The sequence below is a fragment of the Haemaphysalis longicornis genome, unplaced genomic scaffold (assembly GCF_048455015.1).
Source record: "Haemaphysalis longicornis isolate Haplotype H1 unplaced genomic scaffold, Haemaphysalis longicornis Haplotype H1 scaffold_8, whole genome shotgun sequence".
Classification (NCBI taxonomy): Eukaryota; Metazoa; Arthropoda; class Arachnida; order Ixodida; family Ixodidae; genus Haemaphysalis; species Haemaphysalis longicornis.
The window spans coordinates 155,538,465-155,563,491 of NW_027526445.1; the positions used below are offsets into that span (position 1 = coordinate 155,538,465).

Below are 25,027 nucleotides of genomic sequence, written 5' to 3' on the forward strand. Positions count from 1 at the left end.
TATGGTGGTCGCAGGCACTTCCATAGAGACTGGTAGATGGTGGAAATGGGGCTATTGCAAGCCGGGCAGTAGCTAGGATATTGGGTGGGAAAGAAGATGTGTTTCGTGTGTAACTCTGGTAGTATGCGTTTGGAAACTTGCGTGTGTGCCTGGAGCTGCTGAGTTCGCGTGTCTCCGGCAGGGGATAATGAGTGGTGGGGCGGAGGTAGTGTTTTTCTTTGTGTGTAGTAGTAGGCGAGCGAGTGGGTAGTTCAAAGGTTCATAGGATGGGACGACGGAAGGAGTTTCATCAGTGCAAGGGTAGTACCGCGACGATTGCTCTCGATGTTACATTCAGTGGCTGGCTTTTGACCAGCGGAGCAGTTGTTGGTCGAGAGTTTAAGTAGGCTGAATGCCGTGCGTCAAGCAGGGGTAGGGGCAGCTTCTCAAACATGGGCTCGCACACGGCCGGACTTGAGAGGTGCGCGGAGACATACCAACAGATTGTGCAGCGGTCTGGCAGGGGTGGCTTGGTATCCCTCCCACTCGGAGACGAAGAGGGAAGGAGCCCCCCGCCACTGACGGTAGGTGCCTCTTCCGTTTGCGCGAACCGTAGAAGTTGCGCAGCGACGGTACTGCCGTTATCCAGCGAGCGCCCGTTGACGTTCGAGCCGACTCAAGACAACCACAGCTCCGCTATTCCAGCAGATTTCGCACTGTGCTGAACTGAGTTTAATTTTTTCTTGGGCGTGATGTGAGTGTTATCCACACTTTGGAGTCCCCTGTATACCCTCACGCCTTCGTCATGTGCTGCTTCCTTCAGTGGGCGACATGTGGCCTTGTTCCGTCCTTTTGTACAGGTTACCACCGTCACTTCAAACTGCGCGCATCACCACGCGGCGCCATGCTGCCACACGCGCGTATACCATTACCACCAGCCCTGGATGCAGTACACCCTCTACGAAGAGCAGAGCGGTACCGTTGGAAGCAGTTTCCCATCGAGCGTGCCGTCATCACAAGGCCTGGCCGCACCCCCAATGGTTAGCGCTCCGTTCACTCACATTGATCCGACTGTGTGCGATAGCAACGCCGCCTGTACAACATCGCCTATCGTGTGAGCCGCAGATGGAGAAACAGCAATTTTCCTGTTACCTTCTCCTGCCCTTCCCTTCTCGCTAGCCTTTTCCGGTGCTGTCGGCCTTGACAGTATCCGCCTGAGGCGTTGTGCTGCCGTGCCTAAAGACGCGGGTTCAAGGGAGTCGGCAGGGGGGCGCAGTAGGGGAACTCCCTCCTTCCCCTATACTCAAGCCACACTAGCACAATTGCTCCTTCCCCCGCACTGTCCCTCTTCCCCTACAATGCATTGGATGGGCCCCTTCAAGACAAACTCCTGCCGACACCCATGCCCCGGATGGGTCTGGGCCACGGTGGTTGCTGTTCAGATGGAGCCCAAACGCGACAACGGCCTGCGTAGACGTATATCCAGTTTCCAGCACACGTTCAAAATTTCCACGTGGCCAAATTTAATACGCAGCCATCCAGGAAGGTGTGCCACATAGTGCACGCGTAGGTTCGGCAGATCAAACCTCCCCTTTCCCCGAAAAAGATTTTGCTACTAAGTTCATGGTTAATCAAACGAATGTTCCCTTCTACGAGATCTTCCACGCACCTGAGTTTTGTTTATTCGCGGCAGCTTGAAGCGATACGCATTCGATTGTGGCAAAGGCGCGCTTAATCTCCAAGTTCGACCTTTCGCAGGCGGTGGGAGCCGGTTCATACTACATGGCTGAGGAAACGCCCGTACGCGACTACGAGGAAGGCGCAGCCGGAGGAAGTTGTTGCGCCTGCTGGCCCCTGTGCTTGCTCCTCGCCCTGGGTCTCGCTATTCTCGCCGCCATGGCGCTCACCTACTTCTTTCTGTGTAAGGCCCGTGCCGACCTCACACCGCCTCCGGTCGCTGTGAATGCAACTCACGCCCCTCCGATGGCCCTTGTCAAGAACGACAGCAATCCGTGCGAGGACTTCTACGGCTACGTGTGCGGCGACTACGACGACGCATCGGGGCAGACAATGCTCGACATGGGGATGACCCTGCACACGATGCTTCTGGTGACGCTAGACACGGTCGAAGTTCCCGCCAGCCGGCAGAGCGCCGCTCAGAAGGCTGCCGCGCTCTACAGGGCTTGCAGGCGCGTGCGAGACGAAGGTCTCGACAGCACACCCGCGTTGGCCGGCTTCCTAGGCTCCGTGGGGCTCGCGGCGAAATTCTACAAGCAAGCAGACGCCCTGGACAGGATGATATTGCTCTTCTTCAGATACAACCTGAACACGCTGCTGGGGTTGAGTTTAGCCGAAGCGCGTGTGTCCTCCATGAAGCGTCCGATTGCCATAGGCCTCAACAGCCGGCAACTCTTGTGGTTCCAGAAGCGACAAGACGTACCGGCGGGCTTCTACCGCGGGAACCTGGTGGCGTTCGGGCTGCCCTCGACCGAGCAGGAAATCACCGCTTTAGTGGCGCGGGTCATCGAAGCAGAAAACAAGGCCAGTGGACTCCTCACTGAAGGTGTCCTTAGGGAAAATGCAGGGGTGACCTTCACGACGGTGCAAGGCTTGGATAGCCTCACACCTAACCTGCCTCGGAATCACTGGAAGGACTTGTTTTCCGCCCACTCAAGCGGCGTTTATGGTGGAGACGACGCAGTGCAGGTGAGTTCGAGTGCATCGTGGTGACAACACCCTTCAACAAAGCGGTAAAATTTTCCTCCCGCGTTCATTACACCCAAGTAAAAAAGAATACATACAAATGATCCTTCCCTTGGAAACTCACGAGCCTCGGCACGGTCTCTTTTCATTCATTCTGTCAATTTTCGCTACGACTACTTTTCCGTAAATTAGGAACAGGAGCTTCTTTTGTCTCCGGCAACTTGACCATGCAAGCAAAGTGTCAGAACATTAAGGACTTTGAGTGAATAAGTCGCGCTTATGGCGTTTTTGTGGCTAGTAGTATATCACCTGAAAGTCGTTGTTTGTTTCGATTTTTTTTTTGACAAGAAAAGGCACCTTGAGCATGCGGTGCCCAATACCCGACTAGAATGATTACTGGAAATATTGGTAAAACTGTGTATTAGACACAATAACTTCAAATTTCCGCCAGCGCTCCCCATTCATGAAGCAAAGTTTCATCCGGATTTCTGACCTTGAAATAAATTCTACTCCGCTTTTGAATTGCCCACACGTTTAAAAGGAGTTTTGAGCCACTTGACATAATCTCTATCTACGGATTTGGAATTCACTTGTCGTTTACATTCATTCGCTTCAAATGTTTTTCTTGTGCCGTGTTTTTGCCGAAAGCAATCGAATGAGCAGAAACGCCACTTCTAGCGCAACAAGCAGCCAAAGAGCACACAAAGTGGCCTTATAGTGCAACGGGACAAACGTGAGAAATTGAATAGGAAAGTAATTTGGGAGAATTCGGGACACGATGAAAATCGAATCCGTCGCTCTCGAATGCGAGTTGGCGGGCGCGTACCTCTACGGTGCCACTTTGGCGGCTTCGCTCTGATTGACCAAACGTAAACCAAATGAATGCGTTGGGCTCTCGACTTCGGAACAGTCGGCAGCCGATGTACACAGCTTGGCGTGCAATTTGATCTTACGTTAGGGTAGTTACCTGCTAAGACTGAACATAGGCCTAAGCACCCCCCCCTCCCCCGCCACCCTAATCTGGGGTGTCCCGGATTCGATCCTGGCTGCAAAGTGTTTTGTAGGCCGTGCATCGAATTATGCCAATCGTCAGTCGCCAGGGTTACAAGCCGATTTTATCGGCAACACAGCGAAAATGTTGACTCAAACTCGCTAAGCTGGCAGACGCCATTGAATATTTGAGGGGCACTTTTATAGATCTTCATTGCAGAAGAACATATGGGTGCCGAATGTGTAAGGTTGTTTTCAAAATACTAAACTAAACCAAAAAATGGCTGACGAATACTATGTTCATCTTCCCTAACAGCGCGCACACACGAAGACTAAGGCAAAGAAGGGGACAGGACGAGCGCTCGTCCTGTCCCCTTCTTTGCCTTACTCTTCGTGTGTGCGCGCTGTTAGGGAAGATTAATAAGTACCAACTCGCCCAATTGTCGGTTCTTTTGAGTACTATGTTCCCTAATGCGAAATTTGTGATCCGCGAACTGCGGTCTTCGCGGTCCCGGCGCATATCTGCTGCGTCTCAGGAAGTGTTCGCATGATGAGCGAACGCACGTCGGCGCACGATGCTCTGCCGTTATCTTGTAATGCGTCGCCGCGGCCGAGAATCTTGGTGTAAATCGTGTTCGAACCTCCCGCGAAAATGTCAGTCATGGTAAGCCTCAGTGTCGGCGGCGCGAACTGCGTCTCAGGAAGTGAACACGTCATCGACGAGCGCAAGACGGCACACACTGCTACGGAGTCAGCTCGCAGCACTATGCGACCACCCAGCATGTATTACTGCCTCCCCCTCACACTTTCGCCACACTTTCCCTCTCCGTTTCTTTCTGTCTTCGGTTCTCCATTCGTTCACTCGCAGAGAGGTATAACGCCGCCGTCAAAGTGCTGCGCATAAAATGTAATGCGCCCTTTAAGTCACCACGACACAAAATCATTAACCTTATCGAGTTCGCTGCAACCTGACATCTGCGAACTCGACCAACAATCGTAAACACGATGACCGTCTGACCACCAAACAAAAGACCATTTTCCTGAACCTCACAATGGCCCCTACGGAACGCATTACTTGAAAATGAAAGCTATTGAGTTTCAAACGATGAGTCAACGTTACGACGGTGTACGAGCAACATGGTTTACATAGCACCACTGTAATTTCAAAACTTGAAAACGTTACATGCATCGCAAAAAGTAAAGTACCCCTCAGCGGCTATCAACTGGACAATAATTATTCCGCCTTCACAACCTATAATAAGTGCTAAGGTATCGTCGAGTATTTTTTGTTCAACCAGGTCTAGAGACGACTGAACAAAAAAAAAACTCACCAATTTTGTTGAAGAGGCGCTATTGCATTTGTTCCGGGTGCGTACGAGCACGTACGCGGTCAGGTCGAGCGCCACTCCTAATTGCGCTTTGTTTCTTCGGCAGATCACACGCGGTGCCATAGAGTACTTCAACAAGCTGTACACAAATCTGGCAAGAGAAGATTTAAGCCTCTTCACTGCCTGGGAGTTGGTCCGTACCCTGGCACCGCTGTCCATCGCCAACGTGGCTCGAGGCTGCTACACTTTTGTCGAGTTCACCTCGATGTGCCTGAAGGCGGCCGTGCAGGCCATGGAAGTCCCCCTCTACTCCTGGTACCTCTTCAGCCACGTTCCCCAGTCCACTGTCGGAGCTTCCCGCGCCATGGCCCAACGCATCAAGGAAGCGATAATAAATCAAACCAAGCATTCCGATTGGCTGTCAGGGCAGACGAAGGCGGCAGCCACCGAAAAGGTCGATTCCATGGGAGTGTACGTCGGATATCCCAAGTACTTCGAGTCCCACTACCAGATGGACGACGTGTACAGGTCCTACCCTGACGTCGGCGCGCACTTCCTGACTCCATGGATCACCGCGATAGGCAAGACCATGGAATGGCAGATCCAGAACCGCACCAGCTTCAGGTAATGATAACGCATTGCTCGACGATAGGGGTTTCTGGATACGTTGGAAGGGGGGTTCTAGACAAATGTGCGAAAATACACATCCAACTTTACTAAATGGTACTAGCACCTCATTGCGGCCAGAAAACTATGCTTGTATGTACCTATAAGCTTCACACACATTCAGCCTTTTTTTTTAATTGCAGAAAATGAAGCAGTGTTCGCATATATCTCTCGGAGAAATGTCCGTGCACAGCATTTTAAATGAAACGTTTCGCATGTAACTTACTTGTGGTATGGCTGACACATGAGAGCTTTGTGCGAACTTGTTGAAAGTGAGGCTCAGTGACAAGGCCACGATAGTGCTTTATTCTATCATCCTGAGCGACGCGAAACGGCTGTGGTTTTTATTTAACCACATTTTGCGACTTTTTCCCGCCTTCCCAATCACTCTGTAATACCAGGGCATCTCATTGTTGTCTGGTGCTGTGCCGTGGTTTCGTGGTGTTTTGTTAGCACGACTTGGCATTGTCGCTCAATGTTTGCCGGCGTGCACGCATAATGATGAATTTTTTTAAACTTCATTGCGTCTTTTTGTCGGGCGATGTGCGATAGTAAATATTCTAATCGATTGTATTACGCGGAAAAATGACTGCGGAAAAGCAGATGGGTTGCGTTTATGTGTTGGAATTTGTAGGGGTGGTCGTGGTACGGAAAAATATCGGCAGGCAGTTCGAAGTAATCATCGAGGAGGGTTACGTGGCGATAAAGTTCATGAAAAATTTGTGGCGATGTGCTAGTTAAGGCGTTAAGACGTTTTAGCACTGCTAAAATGACGTGAATAGTCCTAATATAGGTAAGGCTTTCTGAGCGATTTCATATGTTACGAAGTGCTGGCAAGTGCGGGATCGCCCTTGGTTGGTGCATATTCTAATTTCGGACGTATTAGGGTGTTGCAGGCAATCTTCTCTTTAACTTCGCAGGTTCTCAGTGACTACCACGAACGCCTATTACCACTCGGCCTTGAATAAGATCGTGATCCCGGCGGCGGCACTGCGGCCACCGCTGGTTTCGCGCGGGAATTCCACGGCGATGAGCTACGGAGGTCTGGGCGCCATCGTTGGTCACGAAATGAGCCACGCCTTCGATGCAAAGGGGGGCCAATGGGACGCGCAGGGAAGGCAGCGGGACTGGTGGTCGCAGCAGTCAAGGGAGAAATACATGGAGCGGGTGACGTGCCTGCGAAGGTCGCACGGACTGACAACGGTATGTGTCTCGCTCCATCGACGCTTTCAATTGAAGGTAGCAGATTAAGGGTGGTAATAAAATCATTTATTGCGATTGGGTGCCGGAAGAGCAGCCTCGATGAGTGGGGTCCTCAGTCCCTGGCCCCAAAGACGTACGCTATCCTGCGGGCCCGCTCGATCAGACGTAGCTCGACTTGCGGCTCTGTGCTGGACAGAGCAGCCTGACAAGAGAAGAGGGTGGGGATCCGTGTAGGGGTGAGCCCGTCTGGTGGCCCCAGCCACTCCCATACAAAGTGGCAGAGCGTGGGAGTGGGGCTATTGCAATTCTAGCAGTAACTAAGGTATGGGGTGGGGAAGATAAGGTGTTTTCGGTATAAGCTTGGTATAAGCTTGGAGCTTCCGCTATGAAGTGGCGTTGGCGTTGGATAAGGAGTGGTGGGCCGGAAGAAGTTTTTTTTTTTTTTTTTTGTTCGGTAGTAGGAGAGGGTGAACGTATGGCAGAGAGGTTCGTGAGATGGGGTGACGGAAGCAGATGTCTGGGAGTCACCCTGTAGCATGTAGGAGTAACCTGTAGCAGTTAATGCATTTTTTTCTGGCACGCAGGGGGTAATTTCTCAGGTGAGCGCGTCGAAGTGATTGCATGCGCGTGAGCGAAGGTATGAACCTGTATCATCCCTGTGGGTATAAATCCAGAAACCGTTTCGTCGCCTTCTGTGCCACATAGCGCCGAGCTGATTTTCAAGCTTAAACAAGATCTGGACAGCATCCCGTGCATGCTATTGCGGAGGGAAAGCGTCTCATCGTCTGTTCGTTCCAAGGGAGGGGGGATATGGGGATAGGTGAAAAGGGTAAGGCACGTGCCACCAGAAAATCATATATTGAGGCGCTGGCCGCATACAAATTGTCTGCGCGTTAGCGCACACAGCGCCGACTTCTCCAGGAAGCACCTGTGTTTTGAGCACGCGGTCACTGCACAATAGAGGCGTGTCTTGAACACGCTATTTTGAAGACTACCGAGAGCGATCACTGCACGCTCTCGGCGCGAAAACTGACTTACAAGACAAGCTCTGATTAACCGGGTGCAACCACAGCAAATGTTAACAGCGGAGCTGTTTAAGATTCAGTTACATCAATTCCTGGCGTCGCTCGAAACTAGGCGCAGCAAAGTGGAGAGGAGGAAAATGCTACGCCAAGAAGTGTGAGGGAAGGTGGCGAGGAGGCAAGGAGCCGACGAGCAAGTGTGGGGAGTGAGCGTCGCGGTGCAGATGTTCGGGTGGGGAGGAGCGCGTCATGGATTGGCTGCGCCTAATGATGACGTAAGCTCTGACGTGCAGGTGTTCTCCTAGTTGAGAGACGGCGTGTGCTCCACGCCATCAATGGCCGATCTGGGCAGGCCTAAGAAAAGCCAAGTTAAAGCTATACGCGGTTACAACTCAAGAACGGCACCGCCTCATGTAGTGTATCACTCCGCCAAAGCGCCGGACCCGTGGCGTCAGTGCGCGCGCGTTTTGAAAGGGGTTTGCTATGAATGCGTGATATCGTCTGCCTTGTCTCACGCAGTTTGTTTGTCGTCACTGGAGTCGCTTATAAGCATATTAAGTCCAAAAAATCACGGGAACGGCTAACGCCGTGTTCAAAATATTCCCAGTAACGCCCTACTTGCGCCGCGCGGAGCAACATCCGGCTACGGTGATAAGGCACAGCGGCAACTTCCGGTGCCGTTCTTAAGTTGTCACCGAGTATAGTGAATACCACCAGCTCCGCTGGTTCCTCAGTCTTAGCAACTTGATTGCTAAGGTGGCGGAATTTTTTTATTCTCGTCTACACGTTCCCGCTGCGACTTATTGTCACGGTTTCTGCATAGCGTGAAGTTTTCCCCACGATTCTGCATTAAGTGGACATACTACTTGGAATAGCAAAGCGTCAGACCACGTTGCTTGAGGTTAAGCCATCATTGTAGCGTAATAGTGGTCTATGGTTGGGCAGTTTCATCGGAATTCCCAGCCGAAATCAGCTACCTAAAGCGGTGTACGAGGGACTCATAAAAACAGTTCATTGCAAACAAGCAGCCCTAACTGAAAAAAAATAGAAACCCTGCCCTAAAGAAACCTCTGAATTGTTCGAATATAAACTATGGTACATCTGACTCATGGCATCGAACCACGCAAAATACCAGTTCGGTTATGGGTCGACGACATGATCCACCAAACCGAAAATGCATTACTAACTGACTAGAAAAACAAGAAAAATTGTGGCTGAGAACTAAGTTGAAGACAAGATAGAAGTTTCGTCCATTCAAAGAACATAGTTTGTGCCAGTCAACGGCATGCAATTTAAACGTAACCTTTCAGCAATTAAGCTCGACATTAAGTGTAAACGGATGAAGTAGTGACGACTGAACAGCCAATTTCTCACTCAGCCGTTATATCCCCCCCAAAACTAGTTAATAGAATTGCCAACCGCCGATGAAAGCCACGGACAAGAAACATAACTTCGTGGTATAGTGGAGCATCTAGCTTCCCTTGATCGAACCAGATAAATTCTAACAAAGAGTTAACGCATTGACAAATGTCTGAATATTTCCTCTACATGACTCTGCTGACGTTGTGTAGGGACAATTTAAATGTTTTTCGATGATCCGCCTTTTTCTAAGTAAAAACAGCTGCAAGCGAAAACTCAAATGGTACAGTAGCGCTGCTCATAAAACGGCATCTCTGCTTACATGAGAACTAGTCGAGTTCAGGATGCATTGTTGACTTTCCATGCTTCGTTAATTAACTCACCCCAAGCGTGTCATATCGCTCGTCACCTTGCAATTAAGGAATCATTCTCAGTTGCTGTGAATTAGTGGCTTATGATTTGTGTCGATGCACTCGTTCTAGGCAATTTAGTCTTCCCTTTGAATGTGCCTCGAAGCAATTGCAACCCTCACTTTGCAAAACCACGTCTCAAATAGGGCTCGTTATTCGTCGCGATACATGTGTTCTTCGGAATCTTTTTTTTAAATCGCAACCCTCTCCATTCGCAGCGTATCCAACATATTTTTGGGGGAGTTTTATGCGCCCGCGGTTATAAAAAAAAAACAAGTAAAAGAAAAGATAGCCCGCGCGCAAACACCATCTCTTTTTTTCAGTTTCTTATCTCATTTTCCTGTTTTTTGTTTTTACATACTAAAAAGACCGATGCTGAGAGGGAACAACGTGGACAAAAAGAAAGTTTCGGAATTTAGGAGTGGACAGAATACCACTAAGAAAATTTTGGAGGGTGTTTTGACATGGGCACTACTCCCGCCCCACCCCCCCGTCCTCCCCCAGCTATACGCCTCCACTCTTCATAGAATCACCCATCACCCTCAACATTATAGACCAAGAGTTAAGCGTACGCATCTGCCTGCCACCTATTTACTACTACATGTTTATATACCGGCGGTGTAGTTTTTCAACAATTGTAGCATAAAACATTGATAGCTGCGGTATACTGCTACTCATGAACTCTATTTTTTGTTTACCTAGGACAATTGCTCGCACCGCCTTCCTTTAGTGTGTAAGATAGAGTTGTAGGAAAATATAGCTTGGCTTAACACTCCATCATTGCATTACGGTGGTGATCACTGAACAAGACAGCTATCACGGATGGGCGCGTCGCAGTAAAAAAAAATCTTGCACCTTTCTGTCTAATGACGACGACGGTTTAACGCGCAGCCTTCTCGTGAGCGGTTCCTTGTAGTCGTCTTAGTCTATACTTTGACTCGCAGATGCTTTGGACTTTGGCTCGCACGCAGTTAGGACTTTTGGTGACAGCAGCTTCGACTTTGACCCTTCGCCGTTGAGTTTCGCGCAAAGAAATCTTCGCGTTACAATTCCATCGCCGCTTGAACATGCGGAGGAGTACATCATTTATCTGTAATTTTTGACGTCGACGCATCCCTCTACAAATCCGAACTGCTTCGACAGTGTCGCAGTGGTGGTCAGCGCTGGGCGTAGAGCGAGAAAGGAGTTGCGGGGCAGGGGCGGCAGATTGCTATCGTCTTTTGACAACATTTGCAGTAAAGCAAGCAGATACGGGGCTCTTTTTTCCCCTTTTAAACAATTTCTTCTTTTCCACTACACACGTGCAGGACGAGCAGGATGCCGAGAACATGGCCGACTTCGTGGGTCTCTTGTCGGCCTACATCGCCTACCAAAGCCTCGAGGAGAGGGACAAGACGGAACCACCCGAGCTCAACCCCGAGCAGATCTTCTTCATCGCCTCGTGCACCAAGTGGTGTGCATCGAGTAAATCGAAGACAGCCAGCTGGTACGCGTCTTACCAGAACCGCTGCAACGTGCCCGTGAAGAACATGGAGGCATTTGCGCGCGCCTTCAATTGCCCCGCCGGATCGCCCATGAATCCGAGTTCACGATGCTCCTTTTGGTGAACGATATCGGAACAGCGGGGCTCGTGACATTCACCTCAAAAGAGAGCGGGAAGGAACATGCACTGAAATCGGAGCATAACAGTTGTGCTGATCGAACAAAACTCTACCATTCAGTTGAATAAAACGAACTTAAGAGTTTGAATTTTTCTTCGTGTATAGTCGTCTGCTCTGGAATGGGTCTACTGCACGAGGAGGAGCCAAAGAGGCCGTGAATAACATTATCGCAAGTTTTTGTTTTTTTGTAAGCACCTATAGGCAGTTAGCTAACTATATAGTTGTCCTGTTTCAATGTGTCCAACGGAAGCAAACTTTGTTTTTTGGAGAACCTGGGGGCCAGCTCCTCGTTGTGGTTTTTAGTCGACTGTGTGGAAATGCTCAATTAGGTTTGGCTTAACTTTGAGCAGTTCTTCCCACGGTTCTTCACAAGCAGCGCAACCTGAAAATCCGAGCTGTGGCTCAGCCCCTTCGTCGAAACAAGGAACTTTCTCGTCGTCAGTACGTTCCGTACAATACAAAAATGGTTTTTCCACAAGTGTCACAGGGCCCTGGGATGTATACGGTTCTCTAGAGCACGCATTCGTCAATGAGGACGCGAAACAATTCGGCATTGAATACTGAAAGGAAAAGAAACACAACTGCCTCCAACAGTTCCTTGTGGCCCACCAGAGCCAATGCAGTTATTGTGGGCCATTATTTCGGAATGGCAGATGGGATGATGTAAAAGCGGGTAGAGCTAAAGTTCAATGGAGGCAAACCTGCCATCTCGTAGTGACGCGTCATCACTGGAGATCTGTTTTTATTTGGCCTGGATCGCAATTAACAGATTTTTCTATCCTGTCGTCGTTTTTAGCTTTCTTTGCTCCATGGCTAGGACTCACTATCAAAACGCCTCTAATATACTTGCTTGCTCGGGGGGGGGGGGGGGGGGGGGGATGCGGCGAGAAGCTGTTGTTTCTCGGGCTCCGGTTCAACACAGGAAAGCGAATGAGATGGTGGGGCAAAGAGTAAACACAACAATACGGTACTATTACCTAGCTGAAAGCCACCGTTTTGTGTATAGTTTATCCCGCTAATGAATAAAAAGTTATAAAGCAGACTAAGTAACGCAGGACCAAAGCGTCAGCACGCGTGCTTAAAACACGCTTCAAAAAAAAAAAAAAAGAGAGAAAATGCCCGTGCGTCGAGATTTGGGCGCACGTTGAAAATATCGAAGTGGTCCAGATTAATCCGGAGCTCTCTACTACGGCTCGCCTCACAGCCAAGGTGCAGCTTTGGTGAAGCAAGCCCCCGAAATATTTTTGAAAACACGTTTCATACCCGCTGAGAGACACTTTGGAGCTACTAAAATGCGTAAGCCTAAACTACACCACTCTACCGAAGAGTTGCGACATGGAAGAATACCGAAAATGAAGTTGTCAATCGTGTTGCCTACACGATCCATAGACATAGTCTGTTTACATCCGAGCGATGTACACTTGGCATGTGCAAGTTATTAAGTAACTGAGCGCCGAAACAAGGACCCGAAAAAGTATGCGTTATTACGTGCACCTACGCCTGTGTTTTCTTTTTTAAAGACGATAGGCTTTCTTGGGCTACTTAAACCCAGAAATTTTGGTCTGTCTGTATGTCTGTCTGCCTGTCCGTCTGTCTGTCTGTAACTCGATTGAGCCACCCGGCCAAAGCAAAATTAATTTTGCGAAATAGTCTTATATACTGACGGCCAAATGTAAACGTCAAAGCCCGGTTTATATGTTCATACTTGTCAACTTTGTTGAACAAGAACAAGACATTACGCAAATATAGGACAAGAAATTAGTACACAAGGGATATTTACAGTGTTCTTTTATTAAAAAGTTTATGGATGTTGGGCTTTTCGAAAGCAAATGATATTACACATCTACTGCAGAAAACCGCCGCCTCCTGGCGGCATATCAAAAATCACGGGGTAACTGCAACGAAAGGTTTCACTAGCTAGATTCCGCGTTCTGCTTAAAACGCACGTGGAGCACGCCTACGCGGTTCTATAAACCTTGTAGTCGGCCGCCTCCACTCACGCGCGTCTCCGCCGTACTGCAGCGCTCGCATCGAGGAACCCAGCCTGCAGCAGTGGAACGCGGTAAATTCAAATCGCCTTGCGCAAACCTTTAGTGTGTTTACCTTGGGATGAGCGCGACGGTACAGGAACAGCATGAGAGGTGAGCCGGAAAGCAAAGGGTGGCATTTCCTCGGGAAATGTCTACAAAGACTATCGTCTTTTGACGACATTTGCAACGAAAGGAGCAGATACGCGGCAATTTTTTTTTTTTTTGAGTCTTATGGTGGCTGCTTTAGTTTCAGTCGACGCCACTTGAGTACTTTTCGACGGGACCCTTTGCTGAGGAAGCGTTTCGATATAACGGCAGTTTTCTAATTCTGTCACGTCCTTCTAAGGTGTAGGCGATTACTTCTATATCTTCTGCGTAACAGAAAGCTATTTTATTTGCGTCCATCCGTTGTCAACGGTGGGAATAGCCTTAAATTAAAGCAGACTCCAGCACCGGCAAAGGCTAAAGCTGTTCGGCGCTGTCGCAGCGCTCAATGAGGTAATATTACGCCGGTTCAGGCCACCGCGCCGACAGAGAGTTAACGACCCTTTTCGTCGTTTTTTATCATAAAACACGCCGCCCGTAATGCGATACGAACACGGATGTGCGGTGAAACTTACACTACAGCTTGGGAACCTTAAAATGTCTTTTTTTTTTTTCGCCGGCGCACTCTTTGAAAAACTTCATTGTTCTCGCCGTACTTGTTTTCCTGTTTGGGGGTTCACGTCCGCAGCCGGTCATTTATGCGTAGTTCAGAACATGATGCATCATGTTCTGAACTACGCATAAAGGCATGCCTTCTTTCCACGCTGGGTTGGTACATGCTCCCACTAATAAATTGTGCCCTTTTTGCAAGTTGAGTAAAGTTTGTAGCGGAATTAAGGGCAGAAGACAGAAGGAAATACTAGACCGCCGTTTTCTTAAGCACTTAGTTTTATTAGTGCATAAGTTCTTTTCTGGAGCGACTCAATGCAACACCGTTTACAAAAATATTGCAGGAAGGCTCAAGTAGCGCTCGATCTAGAAAAACGTCCTTGAACATTATGCGGACTCGGTGGACTCAAGACTACCACTAGGACGAAGATGAAGATGTTTGTCACCTTAGCCCGGGCTTGCTGGTGGACGAATAGTTAATACATCGCTCGCATTTGTTATAGTTCGTGTCGCCTCCTTCATACTGCCACGTAACTACATCTTGTGGTGTATAGTGCTCATGTTTGCTTATTCTTTGAAAGAAAACTTTCTGAGGAGGAAGTTTTGTAAGGAGGGAGGGAGGGCATGTAGTTTATTGCGGCAGACACAACACTGAAGTCCGCGTGTTCTCTTGCACCGTTAAAATTTACTACTCTCGCCAGGCGTCCAGCAAGAACATTTCACAGCGACACGCCAACCCTTACCGCTGCGGTCTATCCGCCCTCTCAAAAGCAATGACTTCAAAGTCAAATGCGGTGATAGATTTGTGCCTTGACGCCGTGGTTGATCAGAGACGAGCGAACTTTACCATGGGTCGTTATAGGTCAAATGAAATGAAGTCACTTGTTTTCCTGCAAAGTACGAAAAAAACTCCATGGTGTGCACTGATAATGTAACACATTCGAGTGGCGACGCACACCCACGGCTGAGAGCTTAGAAGCAAATCTAGAGTGACTGAATGCACGTGACCGCCGCCACAATGTATACCTACCCCAATTGACTGACTTCCTTATTTATATATTCCATAAAAACCTGCAGTGACGTCAGTGTATACGTAGTACAATGTTCTATAGCGACTGTCACAAATGACCTGCACCTTCCCCCTTGCTTTAGTGTGACATTGCGGGAAGTGTTATGTGATAATGCAATACACTACAGATAATATATATGCAAGCATGCAAGGAAAAACTCTTCCTTTACACATTTCAAGAGGGAACAGAATATAAAATTACACTCATGTTCTATAAATGCAAATATTCGATATCCTGCGTCAAGGTTCGAATTGGGGCTGATTTTTTGTTATGCTGGGCCACCCAACACCCGAGTAAAATTTTCTACGGTCAAATTGCAATTCAAGGCGGATCTGTCATTTATATTGCCATACAATTTCAACTGACATTTTAACCCTTTCGCTGTCCACTTATGTACATGATGAAGGCTGACTGTAAATAATTTTGTTTTTGCCTGAAAAGAGTGTTAACGGAAGGCCGTAGCAGAGCTATTAACGTAAAGGCGTTACTTGGCCATTCTGCTAATAGCGTGCACCCGGCTAGCGCCTGCAAAAAGTGTTCCCTTTAGCTAACCGTCGGCGCCCACTCACTTCCATCGGCTGCGACGCGTTCCATTGCGGCTTGTGCACCAGACAAAACAAAACGCACGGAAAAAGTCGGTGCGCTCTGAATTCCTATTGGCTACGACACGCCCTTAGCGCGTGCATAACGAAGAAATACAGAGAAACGCGTTCGCACCACAGATCTTTCCCACAGTCAGTCTCGGTTGGCCTTCAGCATCTGTGGATTCAGTTTTGTCAACGCATCATGTATAATAGATTCGGCAACAACAAGCTGCAGTGAGTCCGAAGGTACAGGCTGTAGGCTATAGGGAAGATGGGCAGGAGTCTCGTCGATGAACTTAGCCAAAAGCAGCCCTTTCGCGCTCGTGTCTCGTAAAAATATGCATAGAAATTCTCTACAACGTTTCAATACAAGCAGGACTGCGTCAGTTTTCGTCTGCAGGTAATAGTTAGGGAAAATAAAAGAAACAAAGCCAAAAATAAACGATCTGTTGCAGCTTCTCTGCGGATGCGTAAGTACAGACTGAAGCTCAACGTGCCCCGCGCTCACCGCAACGTCCACGATTTGTACCCGGCGCATTTCTACTCGAAGGCCCGCGCGCCGGCGCTCCGACACTGTCGTCACACTCCACGCACAGCACATACGCTGCGCTCCTCTCCGGTCGTTACGCCAATCTTTTACTTGTGAAGAAACAGTTCCTCCGTTGTTACCGCCGATAACAACACTGGCATCGGTATCCGGAGAAACGTCACAATTACCCATTAAAGGGCAGAATCAGTCAGCTGAATGTCGCAGCTGTGTATCCACCCCAACCGGTCCGCTGCGCACGCCATATGGGGCATTTACAACGATGGCCTGACGCGCTGGCTAATGCCGCCGTCAGGCAACCGTGCTTTCTTGGCACCGGGAAGAAGGAGCGGCGCCGACGCTTGGCGTGAGACGCCCGAAAGGCGCGGCAAGAGACAGCGAAACGTTGAACAATGGGTCGGACGTGCGGTTCGGGCACCCGGACAAGGAAGCCCGCCGCGTCGCGATCACGTAAGGGACCCACGCTTCGTGCCGAGTGTCAGACACTTCGGTGCAGCGGGCCGTTCTTTCAGCTGCAACACGCGTCGAGGGCCAGCTGATAACCCGGACGGAATGCCGAGTTGTGTCCGTTTTAAAAGTGTCCATTTCGCGTCAGTTTAGAAATGTGGTGTAGATGCACTTTCGAGCCCTTTAACCTGCACCTCTGCACAGAAGCCAACGTGAACCGCCATGCTTGAATGACGTCACACAAGTGTCTTTAGCGCTCAACCAATCAGAAATAGCTCGAAGAAGACACTTTTAAACTGACATGAAATAGGCAAAATACCGAATTCCGCCCTGGTTGAGGTCGTGCAAGGCGCAGTGTTTAGCTCACCGCCGCGGTGAGAGTTTACCGCTGTCTTTGCCGCTAAACAAAACGGAACATCGAGCTGTCGTCGTGCTTTAGGTGCAGGCTTGCTGTCCGGATGTTAACTCGTCGAGGACGCGAGTGCGAACAATGCTACACTTGTCCCCTTCTGTAAGCTATTGACCGCTGTGTGTTTAAAACGGTCACGTCTCAGCGAATTTAGCTTGGCTCCACAGCTCCGAGAAGAAAAAAAGTTACGTTCGCTTAGTTGGCAATACGAGGTTTTGTTTGTGTGCACACTTTTCTTGCGACCCCCGCACACACACATCCATACATACGTACATGCATGCATACATCCATACATACCTACATGCATGCATACATCCATACATACATACATACATACATACATACATACATACATACATACATACATACATACATACATACATACATACATACATACATACATACATACATACATACATACATACATACATACATACATACATACATACATACATACATACATACATACATACATACAAATTCAGAAACTTGTAATTTATGTTGGGTGTGCTTCAAGTTAAGTACGGGAAGAGGGTGATGGCAAAAAGTAAGCGCCAGCATTTATTTACCGGTTTTCTTCAGATAGAAGAAAGCCGGGAAAAGAAGGTTTGTTACACCCGATAGGCGGTCGAAAGTAGCGAAAAACAAAACCGATAACAGCAATGTCCAGCGTTCTCTGGGCCTGAAAGAAAAAATTCACTGGAGTCCAATACACAGGCTTGTCACTTTTCCCAGACTCACGCAACCGTCTTGGAATTTCTAAGATGTCTACGCGACGAAAAAAAAAACATGACTGAAAATAACCCGAAGCTCTGAACAGGCTGTTTAAAGGGGCCATCAAGACGAAATAGAACTTCTTTCAATTTAACATATCTGGCCTTCGGTTACTCACTCAGTTTCATTCCAGCTACGAAACACTTTTTTTAACCGAAAGAAACAGAATAGAGACTGAGACATTTTTGAATTTCGCGCTACAGTGATAAGCATGAGTGATGTGGTATGTGCCAGCACTAAAAACCTTGTTATAAGTGCGTTAACTGAGTGTCCAGATCAAAGTGTCATGATAAAGCGGCACTAGCGGTCCCACTAGAATTTCCCAGTCGGTGGGTGTGCGCGAATCGCAGAAACAATATTGTGTGACGCCAAAGAAAACCCACAGGAATGTGGCTGGGGATTCGCCACTGCTCCACATGTTTCCTTTAATATCTCGACTATTCGTTTGCGTAAAACCAAGTAATCTTTTCATTGAAGAAAGCTTGTATTTTGTCGTCATGTCACATTTAATGTCCCCATTTATTATGTTCTCCCCTCCAACCGCTTCGCTTTCGTTTGCGACCAGGGAAATCAACTCGCTGTCTTCGAGTACTACCAAGAGTGGGCAATGCGCCACAAATGCGGCATTTGTACTCCTCTTTGTATTTGACTAGCTCGTCAGTGTCCTTAGTGTATGTTGTTTTCTGCGCTTGCATGTGTCTGTGAGTACTCGGGCATTTCTTGCCTACATGCGCTTTGGAGACTCGGCTGGCTTCGACGCAGTGCTTCAGAGAGAAAGAGAGAGAGAGACAAAGATAGCTTGATTTAATATCAAAATGTGGCCTTTTGTTGGCGCAAAACACGGCATATATACCTCTTCTTTATCTTTAAAAACTAACTATCCAAGTGTTTTCCATCGCGCTAGCTTGAACGTACTTAAGTTGAAATAATGAATATAATGAACCAATGCACTGAGTCGAAGGCGTTTCTTTGGTCGGTGATATACTGCGACGTTTCCATGATGCCATGATACCAATCAATGATCGACGACAGCGTCTCAGAACCCGTATGTGCCCTAGCTTTGAGATGATTCGCGAATTCCTCTCATGCAACTTCAAAACAATAGCGTCTGTAGGTTGGTCATGAAGCTGCCGTAGCCTTTACGGCGCTGCACCCAACTCTCCGGAGGCAGCGGCTGAGACGCCAGCAGTTACCATGGCAACCGGGTGCAAAGAAGGGGCGTCAGAAGAAGAAGGCGTCCGGCGATGGGAGGTGGGGAGGTGAAAAAAAAGCAAAAAGGTCGGTCTTTCCAGATTCCTTCCTTGCACGCCTCAACGGCCAATATAAACAGCCGGGTTGCGGGCCACTTTGCCGGGTCGTAATCCACGCCGGATTAAGCAGCCTTCAACCCTTCACCCCACGCTCGTTCCTTTTTTTTATCCTTTTCAGCCGCTGTTCTTCAGGGCGCAATAAAAACTTGAAAGTAGAGCCGTTCACCCCACCGGTTTGGGAGTGGAGCCAATGGTCATCATTTAGCTACCCTTAAAAGGGCTTTAAAGGTCTTCAAAATGAAGATAACGGTTGCTTGAGAAGTCATCCTTAAAATTGATTCTATAGTAAATGGTGCTGTTTGGCGTACACCAAGGCATTTACATCGTGTAACGTAATGTCCCTGCCTGCAGCTTACAAAGACGACGCGGCCTGGCCGCTTGGAAGCCCTCGAAGATACTAATGCCGGAAACCGTGCCTCGCTCACTGGAAAGGAGGAACCGAGAATTCGGAGTGCGCTTGAAAACTGAAGAGGAAGCCAGTGCTAAGCACAACTCATTCGGTTGCTTAATCCATGGCGTCGATAATTGACGTAAAATCTCAAAAAAGCCGCTGAATGGTGAATCATGTGTTATGATTTTTTTCCTTTAGTGTTGCTTCTGTCCCCTGGTAGTAAACTCGCACAAGACACGGGCCTTCTAGTGCGCAAGCAGTTTTACTTTTAATCGGTTGTAAATTTCTTCGAAGAGCACGCTCCACCCGCCCTACTTTCCCTGCGCCCCGGCCAGGTACAGCAGCACGCAAAAAAAGAGCTATCCCGATTAATGACTGCAATAACTACAATTAACCTAGTATGTTTTTGGGGGGTAATTTACTTGTTTTATTTTTTTCTGTTACTTTTAGTTCGGCAGGAGGTCATCCCAGATTGGGGCTAACATATATAGAGTAGATATAACTGGCGCTTTTCAATGGTTTCCTGCCACCAAATTTAGCGGAGAAAATAACAGCGATGTAATTTCAATCTGAATGAGCCCATTTATTGACTCCCACTACCCCTCAAATTACAGAAAACATTTCCTTCAAGTTATGAATCCAGAAAGCTAAAGTTCCGCACCTTCAGAAAGGCTGAACTACAGACTCACGCACCAGGGATAGTCAGCGTCTACGCGGGAACCACCAAGAAAGACACGAAACACTGTCGAGTGTTCAGAGCCCCATCTGGAGACGCGACATTGTTTCGCGTTTTTTTTTTTTTTTTCAGGCGTACATTCAGAAAAAAAATTACGGGGATGCTTGGAGCTTTATAAGAATGTGAGTGCGAAATCATGGTTGAAGCGTACATTGATCTGCTATACTTCCGCCCGAAAGCGGTTAATTAAGACGAACGTGGTTTCGAGCTGGCCCAGCCTCTTCCGCCTAGCCTCTTAGTAGAGGAGAGGGAAGAAGATGATTTCGCTGATAATTCTCCTTCATGGTTTCTCTCTCTCTTTCTCTCTCTTCTCTCACCTGGAAGAATTTGCCTTGTCACCGCTTCTCCATATTCGTGTAATCTTTGCCAGCGCTAGCTCTCATTCCGCGGTACGTGTTGACTAGAACACGGCACCGGAATTCAGAAACTCCTCTTTGACACCAGTGTTGTGGAAGTATTGGCCGACATTTTAGTCCAAACGGACGAATTAAATCATCCTCTATATTATCGCAGCTGCTGAGATGAGTTCACATTAACGACAAACTGCATTTACTTCGTTTGAGTAGGGTCTAAAGTGGTTATTTACAATAGTCAAATCTATTCAATAAGTACGTTAGAGTGGCAATCACTGTTATATCACTTGGTTTTCTGGAATGCTCATTCAGTAAAGGATCAATACAACATACCCGCATGTTCTCCCGAGCACAGCCATTTCCTTCAAAAATATTTTGAGTTACTAAAGACGGGAGACTACTTTATACACCACATTTCTTCCTGCAAAGTGTCCATTTATACCCTGTGCTTCTAGGCTCACTAGTTGCTTCATGCTTATGCAGATCCGAAGAGGGAGATAGATAGGCGCACAGGGGAGTAGAGAAGCCTCACCGAAGGGCCTTGATCAAGGCTGCTAGCTCTACCCGTTCCATCTGACGCCAGCGTGGATGAATAACAACCACCTCCTGCCCTCGTCGTGGGTCATAGTTACTATGTTCCGTGTGCTTCCTGCCTATGCATGTACGCATGTATGCGCGTGCACCCAGCCGTGACCCTCTTGACCGTCCCGATCCGCGCGCGTGTATGCGATCCGGGAGCCAGAAAACAAGGGGTGTTCGCAAATCTTCGTTTCCTGGAGGTCTGGCCACCGCGAGATCTTGGGGCGTACCCGTTGTAAACGGCCTTCGCGTCGCTGCCTCGTGTGGGCGCCAGGTCAAGCTGTCGGCTCTCCATTCTGTCGGGTTAGTTCTGTGCAGTATTGCTTCTCAACAGAGGACCCTTCGCAGGGATTTCCCGTTGCGTCCCCACGGCATACAGTTTTTGAGGGTGGACAACGATTTTGCCATGGTCATCATCACCGGCAATTTGATCATATTGTCGGGCGTTCACAGCATCTGGCATTCACGCATTGACTGGCACCACGGTGGTGTGGATTCGATGCCGACAAGACAGTATTTTATAGAAAGTACAGCGCACTTTGAAAAATGGAAGCACTTCCTTAAAAGCAGGCTGTCAACTGCGGAACCCCTACTGTCACTTAAGGAATTTTAAACGCCAATTCCAGGCCAATACCTTTCCCATACGACCTTTCAAACGCCTTCCGAAGGCCGTTGAACCAATGGTCTATCAAGTTTCCTCATTGTAATTACATAATGCGCCCTTGTAAGTGAGCGTACAGTTGTCGATCGGAAGTTGCCGTGTAGCAGAGGCATACATCGGGCTGGTAGCCACCCCAGTCACATTTTTTGTGCAGTTCTTTTTGTGTTCAACGTTATTCAATGTCGAAGACTGTAAAAAAATAAAAAAGAAGTGTTTCTTTTCAATCAACACCGGCGGAAAGGTCTTACGGTCGGGTCCGACGCTTGTGTGGTTTTCTTTTTCTGTTTCGATAATTGTTTTCTTAATTTAGATTAGTGCATATTTTCAAGCGGTGTAAATGATCGATTTTGTTGGTTAGATAACCTAAACCAGATTGGTTACCTTAGGTTAGGCTATATCAGGTTGCGCTAGGTTATGTTACGTTATGTTAGTCAGACCAGGCTACGGTAGTTACGGAAACCCTAAAGATTTTATATTAGTCAACCTAAAAACTTTTGGGAGTACTCAGTAGCTACACAAGTTGCGTTATGCAAGATAACGTGCCTGGACTTCTCTTTAGTGGAGTGCTTCTAAGTTTACGTCTTACTGCACTGTAGACGCAGCGGTAAACAAAATGTTAGAAATCTGCATTTGAAAGCGGTAGCTTCAAGATCCTGAACGTCCATTGCGCTGATGTGCTGGACAGCTAGGACGTCCTCCACTAGTGTCTTTCCGGCCGCTGCGTGCAAAAACCTGAATAATGAATGATAGCCGATAAAATTACGGCCCACAATCAGCAATTTCCGAATTTTTGACTCCAGAAAAATAAAGGAGCATATAAAGAAATGAAACAGCAGCCACTAAGCATGCCAGGTGCTACATGTGTCATTGGAGAGTGCGGCGACTTCATATACAGCCGGGTTCCCGCTTACGAGGCCGTGGTTGTGCAGCACATCGCCTCCTTCGCCTTTATCGTGTCAAGATAGTGTCCGTAAGAGGGCGGGCCAAGTATTTCGACCGATATCAATGCTCAGAATTGCCCTCCTCGACCTAAACAGCAGCAAAACGTCCATTAAAAAACCATTTCTTCATTTTGGTTTCGTCCACGCCATTAATAATTATGCGACTACATTAATAACGCCGTCCTATCGTCAGGTAGTTGTGCGTGTCGCGTTCGGTGAAGCGCATGTACCCCCAGGTTTGCCTGGCAACTTGAATGTTTGCATATCTGTCCGTCCGTCCCTCCATCCGTCGGTCTCTCCAGTAAAGTTGCCTCCTATTTCTACCCTGAAAAGTAGAATGCACCGCCACTTAGAGGTCACAGTAAATTAGAACTTAATTACACCGAGAGCTCGTTTTAGTGGCCCTAAGCAACACCGTTTAATTGTGGGGAATTCATAAACAATGTTCCTCAACAAAACTTTGTCGCGTTAAATGGTCGTTTCGACCACCGAAAACCGCGAGCATACCAGTACCAGCCGCTGGAGCTGGAATAGACATTTTAGATGGGGAGCATCTCATGCTCGGGGCTGTGTCCCTCCCTCCCTTGTCGTCCGCCGTCCGCACTCTACTGCGCATGCGCGTCTCTTCAGCCCCGTCAGCGTTTGGGCTGACGTCAGCGCAGTCCACTATGAAAAGAAATAGTTAGGCGGCGCCCGGTTTCGATCCCACGACTCTCTGGCTGCAACGGGAGGTACGTGGCGCTCTTCCATCTGCGCTACAAACTGAGACGGGAGCATGTGCTACGAACGCGCCAGATGTCCTTCACTCATTCAAACTACGTCAAAAAGCTACTGATACAACGAAGGCACGCGAAGCTGTACGTCAACGGAAACGACAAACTGAAAACTAATGGGAACTTTTGTCGACCCCATGGCTGCTTCGCATACTACTCAGGGTTCCCCTACGGGAATATGGTGTAATTTTTTTTCGGACGCAATAAGCGGGCTCTCTCTGCTTGCCCAATTACAATGGCTTCATTTTCGAGCTTAGTGTACGTGAGCCGTCGGTAACACTGACAGTTCGGGTCCTGAATTCAACTGGAAGCAGCGCCTTGTGGGCATACCCGCGTAGGTAAACTTACTGAAGGCACGCGAAGCGAACTGTTTTGCCACGTACCTTGCGTACACTTTGTGGCACGGGAACGTGTTGCTGATGGCACCGAGCAATCCGCCGCGGTAGCTCAGTGGCTATGGCGTTGGGCTGATGAGCACAAGGGTGCGGTTCGAATTCCCGGCTGCAGCGGTCGCTTTTGTGACAAAGGCCAAAAGCGAAAACGATTATGTGTCGGCATTTCGCCGCAGGTTAAAGACCCGCACATGATCAAAATTATTTGAGAGCCCTTGACTAAGGCGACTCATAGTCTAGATGCAGCTCCGGCGCGTTAAACTCCACAATCAATCAATCGATGACCCCGCGCATACTTAAGCCCTGCGTCGATTCCTCAGCAATTTTGTGCGCGCCGGTACGCGAAAATATTTCTTTTATAAGTTGAGCCTTCCGATTTAGGAGACACTGCCAAAAGAGTTAAATCTTAAGCTCATTTATAAAACGGTTCTGCATACAATTTGACACGGAACTTTCAAAATGTTTCAATTTTGAATAATTTCTGGTGGTTTCTTTCTTTTGCTTTTCCAACCCAAAAACTAGGGCAACTGCACATATCATTTATGATGAGCGCGTAATGAGTGCTGTTTGGGGGCTTTATCGATCGGGCTGCTGTGCCAGTGGTTGGGCGCAGCGCTATATTTTGTGATGTGTCGAGCAACATTAGCGTGTATGCATCAATATCATAATAGTCGTGGCCATTGTGACCACCATCATTCAAATCATTATCATGATCATCATAATTGCCACCACCATCGGCACCACCATATTTATGTTCACTGCAGGGCGGGGGCCTCTCCTATATATTGTCACGAAGTCAAAGATGACACAGTCGTCTTCAAGGAAAAACAAGCTTATTGGAGCGAACTTGTGCTCCCCTAACAACTCAAAGAATACACAGGCGGCGAAGCAGCAGTCAACAAAGTGACTTGCGTAGGCGAGCGTCGTCGAGTCGAATACCCCGGCATCTGCTCTGCAGGCTTTTTATCTTTGGGTGCGCGTGGTTCTCGAACCGTTGATTCACATCTCGAACATTGTAGATCCAAGAAGATTATTCTAGGCTGTTCCCGTTAGTT

The 25,027-nt window shown here is 48.2% G+C and overlaps 1 protein-coding gene across 1 annotated transcript; it reads left to right on the forward strand.

Annotated features, from left to right (window-relative positions):
* Positions 1–841: 841 nt before the first annotated feature.
* LOC144149047 (endothelin-converting enzyme homolog) lies at positions 842–11,298 on the forward strand. The gene is made up of 5 exons (XM_077680595.1): positions 842–1,019; positions 1,738–2,685; positions 5,107–5,624; positions 6,587–6,869; positions 10,968–11,298. The coding sequence occupies exons 1-5, from the start codon at positions 924–926 to the stop codon at positions 11,265–11,267; spliced, it is 2,145 nt and encodes a 714-aa protein (XP_077536721.1). The 5' UTR covers positions 842–923; the 3' UTR covers positions 11,268–11,298.
* The last annotated feature ends 13,729 nt before the right edge of the window (positions 11,299–25,027 follow it).